Source organism: Ailuropoda melanoleuca, unplaced genomic scaffold (genome assembly GCF_002007445.2).
Source record: "Ailuropoda melanoleuca isolate Jingjing unplaced genomic scaffold, ASM200744v2 unplaced-scaffold9806, whole genome shotgun sequence".
NCBI classification, from domain to species: Eukaryota; Metazoa; Chordata; class Mammalia; order Carnivora; family Ursidae; genus Ailuropoda; species Ailuropoda melanoleuca.
In genome coordinates this window covers 63,769-80,012 of record NW_023255332.1, presented here as the reverse complement: position 1 = coordinate 80,012, position 16,244 = coordinate 63,769, and the positions used below count along the sequence as shown (strand labels likewise).

General features: G+C 38.8%; 1 protein-coding gene across 1 annotated transcript; it reads right to left on the bottom strand.

Annotated features, from left to right (window-relative positions):
* Positions 1–892: 892 nt before the first annotated feature.
* On the bottom strand, positions 893–2,406 carry LOC100470566 (germ cell-less protein-like 1). Its single transcript, XM_002931249.3, is given in 4 exon segments — positions 893–1,407; positions 1,410–1,753; positions 1,755–1,995; positions 1,998–2,406. Coding segments are annotated over 4 exon segments (1,509 nt in total).
* Between the last annotated feature and the right edge of the window lie 13,838 nt (positions 2,407–16,244).

Sequence of the window (16,244 nt, the reverse complement as noted above, 5' to 3'; positions counted from 1 at the left end):
TATATAAGTTATATGCATTATATATCCACTTTTTTTTTTAAAGATTTTATTTATTTATTTGACAGAGATAGAGACAGCCAGCAGGAGAGGGAACACAAGCAGGGGGAGTGGGAGAGGAAGAAGCAGGCTCATAGCGGAGGAGCCTGATGTGGGGCTCGATCCCATAACGCCGGGATCACACCCTGAGCCGAAGGCAGACGCTTAACCGCTGTGCCACCCAGGCGCCCCTATATATCCACTTTTTAATTCATATTTCCACCCTTTAAGTGTGGAAAATATTTATTTTCCAGATAGTCAGAAACATGCATTCTCCAAACCACAGAGAAAATGGGACACGTGGCAGATTAAGTGTAAAATACCAATAAATTATACCATATGTAATGTAAAACCTGACATTATTTGTCTGGCTATTTAACTGGTACATTACAGAGTCCAAAGAAAATTCCTAATCATAGCTTTTACTTAATTAACTCTTTTGTAATATTGCTGCAATTAGAGTCACACTTGTGCAACAATTTCAGCAAGGAAGATATTTTTTTTAATTTTCTCTCAATATTAGTTAACGTAAAATTTATCTAACAAGTTAATTTATTTTTCCTATAGTCTCTTTGTTTCCATTTGGAGCTTGCCTGTTGATGGTAAATGAAAAGTGAAAGATGTCAGCATCATTGACCACTTGGTTTCACAGATACATTTTCCTGGAATTAAACTTTTTCTTCATTGATATGCAGAAATAAAATGAAGATAAATAGTAGTCATTTATGATAGTTACAGTTAAAAGATTATTTTTATTTCTGTTATTGGTCTTTATTGTGTTTAACAGTAGGGCCATTAAATGATATGAGACATCAGAAGTTTTCAAAATGCTAATATATCCTCATTGACAAGACTGTCAATTTCCTGGATTTTCTAATGATATAAACAAGAAGTTACAGAATACATATAAAGGGAAACTCAGAACTGTGCTATCCAACTTCATGACCACTCGTTCCTCATCCTTTTCAAAGGTAAGTATTTTGTAACCAGTTGTTTTGCTGAAACTTAGTTTTCCACCAGAATCAAAATACACCAAAGTTAATCTGAACAGAATATTTCTTAGAGGTTGTAGAGAAATGGAACTGTCACATGGCTGACTGAAAGTATTTTGCTTGAAAATTATATAATGGCTGGTGAAGATGACATGTAAGGGAAAGCCAAAGTTGTAACCTGACAACTTCCAGGAGTATTTTCCATCCTTGACAATCCTCTTACCACATCTCATGCTATGTTCTTTAAGTTCTGTTTCATTGATGTTTTGAGGCCCAATTTCCCTGTATTGTTGTGCTCTAAGCAAGGTAAACCATTGTTGTTTATAAACAGATGATAACCATTTTGAAAGTATCAGAGTATCTTGTTCAATAACTCTGTGGCGGTCAGGTCAGAGATGATATGGTGAAATCTTAAGTTTTTAAACACTGGTTGGAATGGTATACCTTGTTTGGTTTCAAGAAAGGCAATGTTACCAACACATTCCCTGTGACTAGAAAACCAGTTGTTTGCATTAGCTAAAAGCTGTTTCACTGAGCCTTTCCAAGCTGGGTTAAGGTGAAGGAACATCCACTCTTTAAGTGTGGTATATACATCCATTTCCTTTTGCATTACTAATAAATTAGAAGAAGAAATTAGAAGATTCATGAGATCTATACTGAGTTCTTCGTAAAGTTCAACACTTGGATGTGTCATCAAATTGTGGAGAAGACATTCAAAACACCGTCTTTACAGAATGTAACCCATAGGTCTCTGCTGCTGCATAATAGCCACCTACAGTTTTTACATAAATTGTTTTCTTCATGGTCTCATCACACTGCTGAATTAATTTCTCTACTTGAAACAGGCATGCTGTTGCCAAAACTCGTGGAATTTGAAGGGGATCAATTAAGATGTATTTATCCCTATACAATGAGCCTAGTACAAAGCCTAGTACAAAGTTCAGGGAATCAACGTTTATATTCTGGTATTAATCTCCAGGTCAATAATATCTTTATGCGATTCTTCCCAAAAACCTCTAAACATAGTAGCAAAGTAGCCTGACAGACATAAAAACATTTTGTGTAAACACCATACTTTCCCCAGGGCACGAACTTTAACATCACTTGTTTCTCCGCTCAAAAATAAAGTTTGGTAAGCATATTCAGATGCGATCTTAACTTTTTTACCCTGGCTTGCGCTGACTACATGCTGTAGATCCTCTTCCTGGTCTAAAGACCTTTGGCTGATCTCAGATTCCGGGCTTAGGCAGGGCCCACTGCTCTGCTTGCATTTACGGCTGCCAGATATATAATTGGGGCCCGCCTGGGCTACTGGGGGTTGCAAATTAACTATGCCTGATTCCCTGCATTGCAGTATCTGACTGCTCAGGGGCCCCATAGATGAAAGATCTCAGATCCCCTAAATGAGACTGTTGCAGAGCTTTCACTGCCATGGCATTGCTGTGGCCTGCCACCTCTGCCTACGCCCTAGTCTAACTAGGACCTTTAAGCACAGTCTCAAATGTCACAGAGGAGGCTCTGCATTCTTTATTGTCCGCCTCGCCCCTCCCTCCCTGTGGTCCCGCCCCCTGTTTCTAGTCCTCTCTTGAGTTTGGCCCCATGCCAAGGTTCAAGCCTCTAGGTTTTTCTCGAGAATGTTATTCTGTAAAAGAAATGACATAGACAAAGGGTTTTTTGATCAGAGTGTTAAGGATTGTACACATTCAAGCTCCCACTGCTAGTGTATGAGAACTTTTTTTTCTCAACTGTCAGTATTGAATATAATCATTTACCTACAATTTTTAGCAATTTAAAAAGATGAAGAGTGGTATCTCATTGTTTGCCTTTGTTTATTAGGGAAAACAAACTTTCATGTACATTTGTGTGTGTGTGTGTCTGTATACATGTGTGTATGTATATGCATAGACAATTTTGAAAATGTGTATATATGCATTTATATACACACATATACAATATAAACACTATATATGTGTGTTCATATGTATATATATATATACATAGACAATTTTGAAATCTCTCTCCTTCATATATACCTAAATAGGGAGAGAGATTTAAATTGTCTGGCTTTGTATCTAATTATATATGTGTGTGTGTATATATATGTATACATAATTTTGAAAATGTGTATATACACACACACATATATATATACATGCACTATATATATATGCACTGTGTGTGTGTGTGTGTGTGTGTGTGTGTGTGTGTGTGTGTACATACATGGTCAATTCAACTTTGTATATACCTAAAGAGGGAGAGAGATTTCAAAGTTGTCTGGCTTTGTATTTAATTATGTTCGTATAGGCTTATACTATTTTCTCCTTATTAATTACTAAAATCTCCTTATAATGTAAGACTAGTCATTGTCTATTATATACACATTTTTACCTCTATATATCTGTGTTATATATACATACACATATCTTTCTCTTAATAATTTTTATTTACCATTTAAAATGTTTATGGTACTCATTATAAGGATGTTTTAATTCTTATTAAATTTATTTCTTTAATTAATTCTTTCATTTAATTTATTTCTTTGATTATTTAATTCTTATTTTATTTAATTCTTATTTTTAAGTTTTATTTCTTTGTTTGAGAGAGAGAGAGGGTACATGAGGGGAGGGGCAGAGGGAGAAAATCTCAAGCAGACTCCCTGCTGAGCATGGAGCCCAAGGTGGGGCTTGATCCGAGGACCCATGAGATCATAACCTGAGCTGAAACCAAGAGTCAGATGATTAACCAAATGACCCACCCAGTGCCCCAGGATGTTTTAATTCTTAAAAAGCCAAATTAGATTTTCCAAGTATGCATTTTTGTATTTTCTGTCTAGAAAAACTTTCCTTATTTGAAATTAGACAAAGATTCTTCTATATATCTTTGCTGAACTTTCATGGTATTATTTAATTTTTTTATATCTAAATATTACAATTTTAATACATTCAGAAAATTTCATAATTTGAAGCAACAGAAGCATTATACAAAAGAGTACATATATTATAAGGCAACTTATTACAAACAAAAAATACACCTATATGCATATGCATGCATACAGAAAATACTGAAAGTAATAGACAATATTATACCGTACGTTGTCATTGGATAATGGTATTATGGGTAATATGAGAACTACACTAGGAAGCAGGTACAGTGGCACCTATATAATGAGTGGCTGCATGGCATTCTTTAAATTTCTTAGCTGCAGTTTGTGTGGGTCTTGCTTTCCCTTCAGTGCAAGCTTCTTTCATTTTTCACAAGGCGGGACAATCTTCCCCACATGCAAATATCAGTACTAATACGAATGGACAAAAACAATGAAGTCCAAGATTATTTTTACACAATGATTTTGTCTGCTCCATTGACTATCAAATTGAAGCAACAATGAATAAAAAAAAATTGTAGCAACTTAGAACAATGAATCCTAGGTGTTTATTAAATATTTGTGGAATTGATGAACATATATTATCCTCAAATTATTGAATGATTTGATTGTTTTAGATATCTTTTCCATTCACAAAACTAAGAAAGTTATATACTTTTATATTTCTTTTAATGTTTTGTTATTATATTATGTTAGTCACCATACAATACATCCCTGGTTTTTGATGTTAAGTTCAATGATTCATTAGTTGCGTATAACACCCAGTTCACTATGCTATACATGCCCTCCCCACCACCCATCACGAGCCTATCCCATTCCTCCACCCCCTCCCCTCTGAAGCCCTCACTTTGTTTCTCAGAGTCCATAGTCTCTCATGCTTCATTCCGCCTTCTGATAACCCCCCCTTTCTTAATCCCTTTCTTCTCCTACCGATCTTCCTAGTTCTTATGATACATAGATGAGAGAAATCATATGATAACGTTCCTTCCCTGCTTGAGTTATTTCACTTAGCATTATCTCCTCCAGTGTTGTCCATGTTGCAGCAAATGTTGAGAAATCATTCTTTTTGATATCTCAGTAATATTCCATTGAATATATGGACCACAACTTCTTATCCAGTCATCTGTTGAAGGGCATCTCGGCTCCTTCCATGATTTAGCTATTGTGGACTACAAATATTGGGGTGCATATGGCCATTCTCTTCACTACATCTGTATCTTTGGGGTAAATACCCAGTATTGCAATGGCTGGATCATAGGGCAAAGCTAAATTTCTAACATTTTAAGGGACCTCCACACTGGTTTCCAGAGTGATTGTACCAACTTGCACTCCCAACAACAATGTAGGAGGGATCCCCTTTCTCCACATCCTCTCCAACAATTGTTGTTTCTTGCCTTGTCAATTTTTGCCATTCCAACTGGCATAAGGTGGTATCTTAGTGTGGTTTTGATTTGAATTTCCCTGATGGCTAATGATTTTGAACATTTTTTCATGTGTCTGTTAGCCATTTGTATGTCTTCATTGGAAAAGTGTCTGTTCATATCTTCTGTCCATTTTAGGATTTGTTTATTTGTTTCTCGTGTATTGAGTTTGAGAAGTTCTTTGTAGATCTTGGATACCAGTCTTTTATCTGTAGCATCATTTGCAAATATCTTCTCCAATTCTGTCGGATGCCTCTTAGTTTTTTTGATGCAGAAGCTTTTTACTTGATGAAGCCCCACAAGATCATTTTATCTTTTGTTTCTTTTGCCATTGGAGATGTGTCATGAAAAAGGTTGCTTTAGCCGAAATCCTAGAGGTTACTGCGTGTGTTCTCCTCTGGGATTTTGGTGGATGCCTGTCTCACATTGAGGTCTTTCATTCTTTTGGAGTTTATGTTCGTGTATGATGTGAGAGAGTGGTCAAGTTTCATTCTTTTTATGGAGCTGTCCAATTTTCCCAGCACCATTTATTGAACAGCCTGCCTTTTTTCCACTGGACGTTTTTTCCTGCTTTATCAAAGATTAGTTGCACAAACAGCCGAAGGTCCATTTCTGGGTTCTCTATTCTGTTCCATTGGTCTATGTGTTTGTTTCTGTGCCAGTACCATGCTGTCTTTGTGATCACAGCTTTGTAGTACACATTGAAATACAATATTGTAATGCCCCCAGCTTTGCTTTTCCTTTTCATCAATTCCTTGGAGAGTAAGGCTTTTTCTGGTTCCATACAAATTTAAGGACTATTAGTTTCAATTCTTTGAAAAATGTCATTGGTATTTTGATCAGGATAGCATTGAAAGTGTAGATTGCTCTGCGTAGCATGGAAATTTTAACTATGTTAATTTTTCTGATCCATGAGAATGGAATATTTTTCCATCTTTTTGTATTTTCTTCAATGTCTTTCAAGAGTGAATTGTAGTTTCTAGAATATAGGTCCTTAACGTCTCGGTTAAGTTATTGCCAAGGCAACGTTGATTTTTGGTGCTATTGTAAATGGGATGGATTCCGCAATTTCTCTTTCTTCAGTCTCATTATCCGTGTATAGAAATGCAACTGATTTCTGAGCATTCATTTTGTATCCCACCACATTACTGAATTGCTCTATAACTTCTAATAGTTTGGGAGTGGAATCTTTGGGGTTTTCCATATAGAGTATCTTGTCATCCACGAGGAGAGATATTTTGACTACTTCTTTGCCAATTTGGCTACCATTTATCCCTTTTTGTTGTCTGATTGCTGTTGCAAGGACTCCTAGTACTATGTTGAAAATAGTGGTGAGAGTGGGCATCCTTGTCGTGTTCCTGATCTTAAGGGAAAGGCTTCCAGCTTTTCCCCATTGAGAATGATATTTGCTGTAGGCTTTTCATAGGTGGCTTTTATGAGATTGAGGAATGTACCCTCTATCCATACACTCTGAAGGGTTTTAATCTGGAAAGGATGCTATATTTGGTCAAATGACTTTTTCTGCATTTATTGAGAGAATCATATGATTTTTGGCTTTTTCCTTCTGGATACAATGTATGACACTGATCGATTTACAAAAGCTGAGCCACCCTTTCCTTCTGGATACAATGTATGACACTGATCGATTTACAAAAGCTAAGCCACCCTTGCACCCCAGGGATGACTCCCACTTGGTCATGATAGATAATCCTTTTAATGTACTGTTGTATTCTATCAGCCAGGATCTTGTTGAGAATTTTGGTGTCCATATATATTAGTGAAATCGGTCTTTGATTCTCCTTTTTGATGGGTTCTTTGCCTGGTTTGGGGATCAAGGTAATACTGGCCTCATAGAATGAGTTTGGTAGCTTTCCTTCTATTTTTTGAAATAGCTTTAGAGAATAAGTATAATTTCTTCTTTGAATGTTTGGTAGAATTCCCCAGGAAAGCCATCCAGTCCTGGTGTTTTGTTTCTTGGAAGGTTTTTTATCACTGTTTCAATCTCTTCATAATTAATCAGCCTGTTTAAAACAATTTCTTCCTGTTTCAGTGTTGTATTTTAAAGGTTTCTGGGAAGGCCTCCAACTCTTCCAGATACCTTAATTTATTGGCAAAAAGCTGTTGTTAAAAGTTTCGAATTATCCTTCTAATTTCGTTGGTGTTTGTTCTGACCTCTCCCTTTTCATTCATAATTTATTAATTTGGGTCCTTTCTCTATTCTTTTGGATAAGTCATGCCAGTGGTTTCTCAATTTTATTTACTCTTTGAAAGAACTAGCTTCTAGTTCTGTTGATATGCTCTACTGTGCTCCTGGTTTCTAATACATTGATTTCTGCTCTAATCTTGATAAACTGCTTTCTCGTGCATGGGTTAGGCTTGTTCCTCCATTGCTGCTCCAACTTTTTGAGGTGAGAATATAAAAACTGCATTTTAGATTTTTCTATTGTTTTGACTGAGGCTTGGATGGCTATATATTTCCCCCTCAGGACTGCCTTTGCAGATTCCCATAGGTTTTGGACCATTGTGTTTTCATTCTCATTGGTCTCCATAAATTGTTTAAATTGATTTTTAATTTCCTGGTTAATCGAATTATTCCTGAGCAGGATGGTTCTTAGTCTCCAAGTGTTTGAGTTTCTTCCAAATTTTTCCTTGTGGTTGAGTTCCAATTTCAAAACGTTGTAGTCTGAGAATATGCAGGGAATAATTTCAGTCTTTTGGTATCGGTTGAGACCTATTTTTTGACCCAGATCATGGTCTATTCTTGAGAATGCCCCGTGGGCCTTAGAATAGAATGAGTATTCATTGGTTCTGGGATATAATGTTCTATATATATCTATGAGGTCCAACATCTCGAGTATGGCATTCAACGTCTTGTTTCTTTGTTGGTGTTCTGCTCCAGTGCTCTGTCTATTGCTGATAATGGAGTGTTGAGGTCCCCTACTATTAATGTATTTTCATCTATATGTCTCCTTATTGTGGTTAAGAGTTGGCTTGTGTATCTTGCTGCTCCTCTGTAGGGGGCATATATATTTATAGTTGTCATGTCCACTTCCTGGATACATCCTTTAAGAATAATATAGTGCCCTTCTGTGTCTCTAGCTATAGTCTTTAGTTTAAAATCCAATCTGTCTGATATGAGTTGCTACCCCAGCTTTCTTTTGAGGTCCATTGAAAAATCAAGAAGCCCACAATGTGGGGCGCCTGGGTGGAGCAGGCACTGAGCACCTGACCTCAGCTTAGGGTGCAATCCTGTCTTTCTGGAAAGTAGTCCTACATTGGGCTCCTCCGCTGTGAGGCTGCTTCATCCTCTCGCACTCCCCTGCTTGTGTTCCCTCTCTTGCTGGTTAGCTCTCTGCAACATAAATAAATAAATAAAATCATTAGAGAAGAAGACCACATCCCTAAGATCCCTATAAAACAAGGGCGCACGGCCTGGGTCCCAGTAAATAATCTGGGCTCTGGACAACCCCGCAACCTCTCCTCATCAGAAGGACAACTAGGAGAAGCACACCCCCAGCAAAGAAAAGTCAGTGAGTCTGTGGCCTCGGCCACGGAAATAATGGATATGGATGTAACCAAATTATCAGTAATGGAATTCTGAGTAACAATGGTCAAAATGATGAGTAGACTTGAAAAAAGTATTAACGAAATTATTCCTGAGAATATAATATCCCTTAGGACGGAAATAAGAGTGAATCTGACAGAATTAAAAATTCTATGAAACAAATGCAGTCAAAACTAGATACTCTGATGGCCATGGTGACGAAAGCAGAGGAACGCATTAGCGAATTGGAGGATGGGTTAGTAGAAGAAAAAACGATTATAGAAGCTGGTCTTAAAAAAATCCACGCCCATGAATGTAGATTACAGGAGATTACTGACTCTATGAAATGATCCAATGTCAGAATCATTGGCATCCCTGAGGGGGTGGAGAAAAACAGAGGTCTAGAAGGGATATTTGAACAAATTGTAGATGAAAACTTCCCTAATCTAGAAGGGGAAAAAAACATTCATGTCCAAGAGGAAGAGAGGACCCCATCCAAGCTCAACCATGACAAACCTATGCCACGTCACGTCATAGTGCAATTCGCAAATATTAGATCCAAGGATACAGTATTGAAAGTGGCCAGGGCAAAGAAATTTCTCACATACCAAAGCAAAGGTATCATAATTACGTCAGACCTGTCTACAGAGACCTGGAATGAGAGAAAGGGTTCAGGGGGGACATTTTTAAAGCTTTTTCAGAGAAAACCATGCAGCCAAGGATCCTTGATCCAGCAAGGCTGTCACTCAGAATTGATGGAGAAATAAAGACGTCTCAGAATCACCAGTCATTAACCAATTTTGTAACCACAAAACCAGCCATACAGGAGATATTAAAGGGGGTTCTATAAAGGTAAAAAGGCCCCAAGAGTGATACAGAGTGGAAAGTCACAACCGATACATACCAAGACTTTGCTGGCAACATGGCATCATTAAAATTCTACCTCTCAGTTCTCAGTGCCAATGTAAACAGTTAGAACTCTCCCATAAAATGCCACAGGGTTGCAGATTGTATAAAAAGACATGACCCATCCATTTCCTGTCTACAAGAGACTCATTTTGAACACAAAGATGCATTCAGACTTAGAGTAAGGGGATGGAGTACCATCTTCCATGCGAATGGACCTCAAAAGAAAGCTGGAGTAGAAATTCTCATATCAGATAGACTGGATTTTAAACTAGAGGCCAAAGAGAGAGACACAGAAGGGCACTATATTATTCTTAAAGGATGTCCCTAACAAGTGGACATGACAATTATAAATATATATGCCCCCAACAGGGGAGCAGCAAGATACACAAGCCAACTCTTAACCAAATTAAAAAGACATATAGATGAAAACAGTAATAGTAGGGGACCTCAACACCCCACTATCAGAAATAGAACACCCTGGCAAAAACTTAGCAAAGAATCAAAGGCTTTGAATGCCATACTCGACGAGTTGGACGTCATAGATATATATGGAACACTACACCGCAGAACCAAAGAATACTCATTCTATTCTAATACCCATAGAACATTCTCAAGAATAGATCATGTCCTGGGACACAAAACAGGTCTCAACCGATACCAAAAGATTGAAATTATCCCATGCATATTCTCAGACCACAACGCTCTGAAATTGGAACTCAACCACAAGGAAAAACCTGGAAGAAACTCAAACACTTGGAGGCTAAGAACCATCCTGCTTAAGAATGACTCCATAAACCAGGAAATCAAAAATCAATTTAAACAATTTATGGAGACCAACGAGAATGAAAACACAACGGTCCAAAACCTATGGGATACTGCAAAGGCAGTCCTAAGGGGGAAATACATAGCCATCCAAGCCTCACTCAAAAGAATAGAAAAATCTAAAATGCAGTTTCTATATTCTCACCTCAAGAAACTGGAACAGCAACAGAGGGACAGGCCTAANTGGGACAGGCCTAACCCACTCACGAGGAAGCAGTTGACCAAAATTAGAGCAGAAAACAATGAATTAGAAAGCAGAAGTACAGTAGAGCAGATCAACAGGACTGGAAGCTGGTTCTTTGAGAGAATCCATAAAATTGACAGATCCCTGGCAAGCCTGATCCAAAAGCAAAGAGAAAGGACCGAAATTAGTAAAATTATGAATGAAAAAGGAGAGGTCACGACCAGCACCATTGAAATTGCAAGGATAATTAGAAACTTTTATCAACAGCTATATGCCAAAAAACTAAACAATCTGGAAGAGATGGAGGCATGCCCAACAACATTGAAATTGGAAGGATTATTAGAAATTTTTATCAACAGCCATATGCCAAAAAGCTAAGCAATCTGGAAGAGATGGAGGCTTCCCTGGAAACCTATGAACTACGAAGACTGAAACAGGAAGAAATAGATTTCTTATATAGGGCAATTAACTATGAAGAAATTGAGTCAGTGATAAACAACCTTCCAAATAATAAAACTCCAGGCCCAGACGGTTTTCCTGGGGAATTCTACCAAACATTCAAAGAAGAAATAATACCTATTCTCCTAAAGCTATTTCAAAAAATAGAAACAGAAGGAAAGCTACCAAACTGATTCTATGAGGCTAATATTACCTTGATCGCCAAACCAGGCAAAGACCCCTCAGAAAGGAGAATTACAGACTGATTTCCTTAATGAATATGGACGCCAAAATGCTCCACAAGATCCTTGCTAATAGACTCCAACAGTATATTAAAAGGATTATCCATCATGACCAAGTGGGATTCATCGCTGGGATGCAAGTGTGGTTCAACATTAGCAAATCAATCAGTGTGATACATCATGTCAACAAGAAAAGACTCAGGAACCATATGATCCTCTCAATTGATGCAGAAAAAGCATTTGACAAAATACAGCATCCTTTCCAGATTAAAACCCTTCAGAGTGTAGGAATACAGGGTACATTTCTCAAACTCATAAAAGCCATCTATGAAAAGCCTACTGCAAGCATTATTCTCAACGGGGAAAAGCTGGAAGCCTTTCCCTTAAGATTAGAAACACTACAAGAATGCCCGCTCTCGCCACTATTATTCAACATAGTACTAGAAGACCTTGCAACAGCAATCAGACGACAAAAAGGGATCAAAGGTATCCAAATCGGCAAAGAAGAAGTCAAACTGTCTCTCTTTGCAGATGACATGATACTCTATATGGAAAACCCAAAGGAATCCACTCCCAAACTATTAGAAGTTATAGAACAATTCAGTAAGGTGGCAGGAAACAAATTCAATGCCCAGAAATCAGTTGCATTTCTATACACGAATAATGAGACTGAAGAAAGAGAAATTAGGGAATCCATCCCATTTACAATAGCACCAAAAACCATACGTTACCTTGGAATTAACTTAACCAGAGACGTAAAGGACCTATATCCTAGAAACTATAGATCACTTTTGAAAGATATTGAGGAAGACATAAAAAGATGGAAAAATATTCCATGCTCATGGATTGGAAGAATTAACATAGTTAAAATGTCCATGCTACCCAGAGCAATCTACACTTTCAATGCTATCCCGATCAAAATACCGAGGACATTTTTCAAAGAACTGGAACAAATATTACTTAAATTTGTATGTAACCAGAAAAGGTCCCGAATCTCCAAGGAACTGTTGAAAAGGAAAAACAAAGCTGGGGGCATCACAATGCCAGAATTTGAGCTGTACTACAAAGCTGTGATCACAAAGACAGCATGGTACTGGCACCAAAACAGACCAATAGATCAATGGAACAGAATAGAGAACCCAGAAATGCACCCTCGGCTCTTTGGGCAACTAATCTTTGAAAAAGCAGAAAAAAACATCCGGTGGAAAAATGACAGTCTCTTCAATAAATGGTGCTGGGAAAATTGGACAGCTACATGCCAAAGAATGAAACTTGACCACTCTCTCACACCATACACAAAAATAAACTCCAAATGGATGAAAGACCTCAAAGTGAGACAGGAATCCATCAAAATTCTAGAGCAGAACATAGGCAGCAACCTCTACGACATCGGCCAGAGCAACCTTTTTCATGACACTTCTCCAAAAGCAAGAGAAACATGAGGTAAAATAAACATATGGGACTTCATCAAGATAAAAAGCTTCTGCACAGCCAAGGAAACAATCAAAAAAACTAAGAGAGAGCCCACGGAAAGGGAGAATATATTTTCAAATTACACTACAGATAAGGGACTGGTATCCAAGATCTACAAAGAACTTCTCGAACTCAATACACGAGAAACAAAGAAACAAATCAAAAAATGGGCAGAAGATATGAACAGACACATTTCCAATGAAGACATACAAATGGCTAGCCGACACATGAAAAAATGTCTAAGATCATTAGCCATCAGGGAAATTCAAATCAAAACCACACTGAGATACCACCTTATGCCAGTTAGAATGGCAAAAATAGACAAGGTAAGAAGCAATTGTTGGAGAGGGTGTGGAGAAAGGGGATCCCTCCTACATTGTTGGTGGGATGCAAGTTGGTACAGCCACTCTGGAAAACAGTGTGGAGGTCCCTTAAAAAGTTAAAAATTGAGCTACCCTATGACCCAGCCATCGCACTATTGGGTGTTTACCCCAATAATACAGATGTAGTGAAGAGAAGGGCCATATGCACCCCAATGTTCTTAGCAGCATTGTTCACAATAGCTAAATCCTGTAAGGAGCCGTGATGCCCCTCAACAGATGACTGGAATAAGAAGCTGTGGTCCATGTATACAATGGAATATTACTCAGCTATCAGAAAGAACGAATTCTCAACATTTGCTGCAACATGGANTTTGCTGCCACATGGACGGCACTGGAGCAGATAATGCTAAGTGAAATAAGTCAAGCAGAGAAAGACAATTATCATATGATTTCTCTCATTTATGGAACATAAGAACTAGGATGATTGTTAGGGGAAGAAAGGGATAAAGAAAGGGGTAGTAATCAGAAGGGGGAATGAAACATGAGAGACTATGGACTATGAGAAACAAACTGAGGCCTTCAGAGGGGCGGGGGTGAGGGTATGGAATTGAGTGGTGATGGGTGTTGAGGAGGGCACTTATTGCATGTTACACTAGGTGTTATATGGAACTAATGGAGCATCGAACTTTATATCGGAATCCGGGGATGTTCTGTATGGTGACTAACATAATATAATAAAGAATCATTAAAAAAAAAGAATAATATAGTGCCCTTCTGTGTCACTAGGTATAGTCATTAGTTTAAAATCCAATCTGTCTGTTATGAGAATTGCTACCCCAGCTTTCTTTTCAGGTCCATTGTTGTTTAAGATGTAATTCCATCCCTTTACTTTCAGTCTGGATGTATCTTTAGGTTAAAGATAAGTCTCTTGCAGACAGCAAATGGATTGGTCGTGTTTTTTTATCCAATCTGCAACCCTGTGGCGTTTTATGGGAGCATTTAGCCATTTACATTGAGGCTGACTGTTGAGTGATATGATTTTAATGATGTCATGTTGCCTGTAAAGTGTTTGTTTCTATAGCTTGTGACTTTCTGTTCTGTATCACTCTTGGGGCATTTTTACTTTTATAGAACCTCCCTTAATATCTCCTGTAGGGCTGGTTTCGTGGTTACGAAATTGTTCAATGACTGGCGATCCTGGAAGGTCTTTATTTCTCTATCAATTCTGAATGACAGCCTTTCTGGTTTAAGGATACTTGGCTGCATGTTTTTCTCTGAAAGAGCTTTAAAAATGCCCCCCAAGCCTTTCTCTCATTCCAGGTCTGTGTAGACAGGTCTGACGTAATTCTGATACCTTTGCCTTGGTATGTGAGGAATTTCTTTGCCCTGGCCGCTTTCAATACTGTATCCTTGGATCTAATATTTGCGAATTGCACTCTGACGTGATGTGGCATAGGTTTGTCGTTGTTGAGCTTGGGAGCTGTCCTCTCCACCTCTTGGACATGAATGCTTGTTTCCTTTGCTAGATTAGGGAAGTTTTCAGCTACAATTTGTTGAAATATCTCTTCTAGACCTCTGTTTTTCTCCACACCCTTGGGGATGCTGATGATCCTGACATTGGAACGTTTCATTGAGTCAGTAATGTCTGGTAACGTACTTTCTTGAAATTGGATTTTTTTGAGCCAAGTTTCTATTTTAGCTTTCTCTTCTACTAACCCATCCTCTAATTCGCTGATACTTTCTTCTGCCTCATTCACCCTGGCCGTGAGAGCACCTAATTTTGACTGCATTTGTTTCATAGAATTTTTAATTTCTGACTGATTTGCTCTCATTTCTGACCTTAGAGATTCTATATTCTAATTAACATTTCCGTTAAAACTTTTTTCAAGTCTACACATCATCTTGACCATTCTTACTCTGAACTCCATTTCTGATAATTTGGTTATATCCATATCCATCAGTTCAGTGTCAGAGGCCACAGACTCATTGTCTTTTCTTTGCTGGGGGGGATCCTCCTTCTCATCATTCTTATGAGGAGAGATTGTGGGGATGTCCAGAGCACAAGTTATTGACCGGGACCCAGGCAGTGTGTACTTGTTTTATAGGGACCTTAGGGATGTGGGCTTCTTGATTTTTCACCCTGCCTTCTGGGGGAGGGGCCTGCCGTGCCAATACTGAGGCAACCATGTTTGGGTAGCATCTATGTGTCCCCTGCGATGGGGGATGGGGATGGGCACACTGTGATCTAGTATTTCCAGTCTTTTGTTCTCTGGCAGCTTTCCTTGGCGGGTTGCTGTGCCCCTTCTGAGAGTCAGAGCACCAGTATACAAATCTCAGCCTCAGTCTCAGAACAGAGGGATGATGGACCGTTCTCTACTGATGTTCTGGCCACTTTAACTCTGTTTCTTTGGTGCTGCTAAACCCTGCAGTGTCCCGGGTTTTGCGCCCCACAGCCGGCATCCCAGCCCTCACGTCCAGACCAAGCGTGTCTCTGTCCTTTGTGTTTCTAACACCGCCAGCCACCAGCCTCCAGCCACCCCCATGTGCTCACAAAGCTCCCAGTGTCAGTCGGTTCCAGTGAGCACACCAGAACTCCATTTCAGTCTGGTGGCATGCGTTCTCCAGCTCACAGACTCAGTCTGCTCTCTCGCACGTGCCAGTCCACGAGTCCGCCCACGCCCTCGTGCAGGTGGCTACTGCTTCCCATCGCCTGAATATGGTGGTTTCCTACCCCTTCCGTTTATCTTCTGATATCTGAGTGCGGTTTCATGGCTCCCCACTTCGTACCTCAATACTCAGCCCCGGAGATGTTCATTTGTAGAGATCCAGATATATCTTCCTGTGTCTCAGGCTGATTCTGTGAATGTTCAGGATGGTCTGATACCTATCCAGGTCGACTCAGGGGACCAGCTGAAAAAGGGTTCCCCTACTCCTTCGCCATCTTAACTCCAGTTATATACTTTTCTTATAGAAATAATA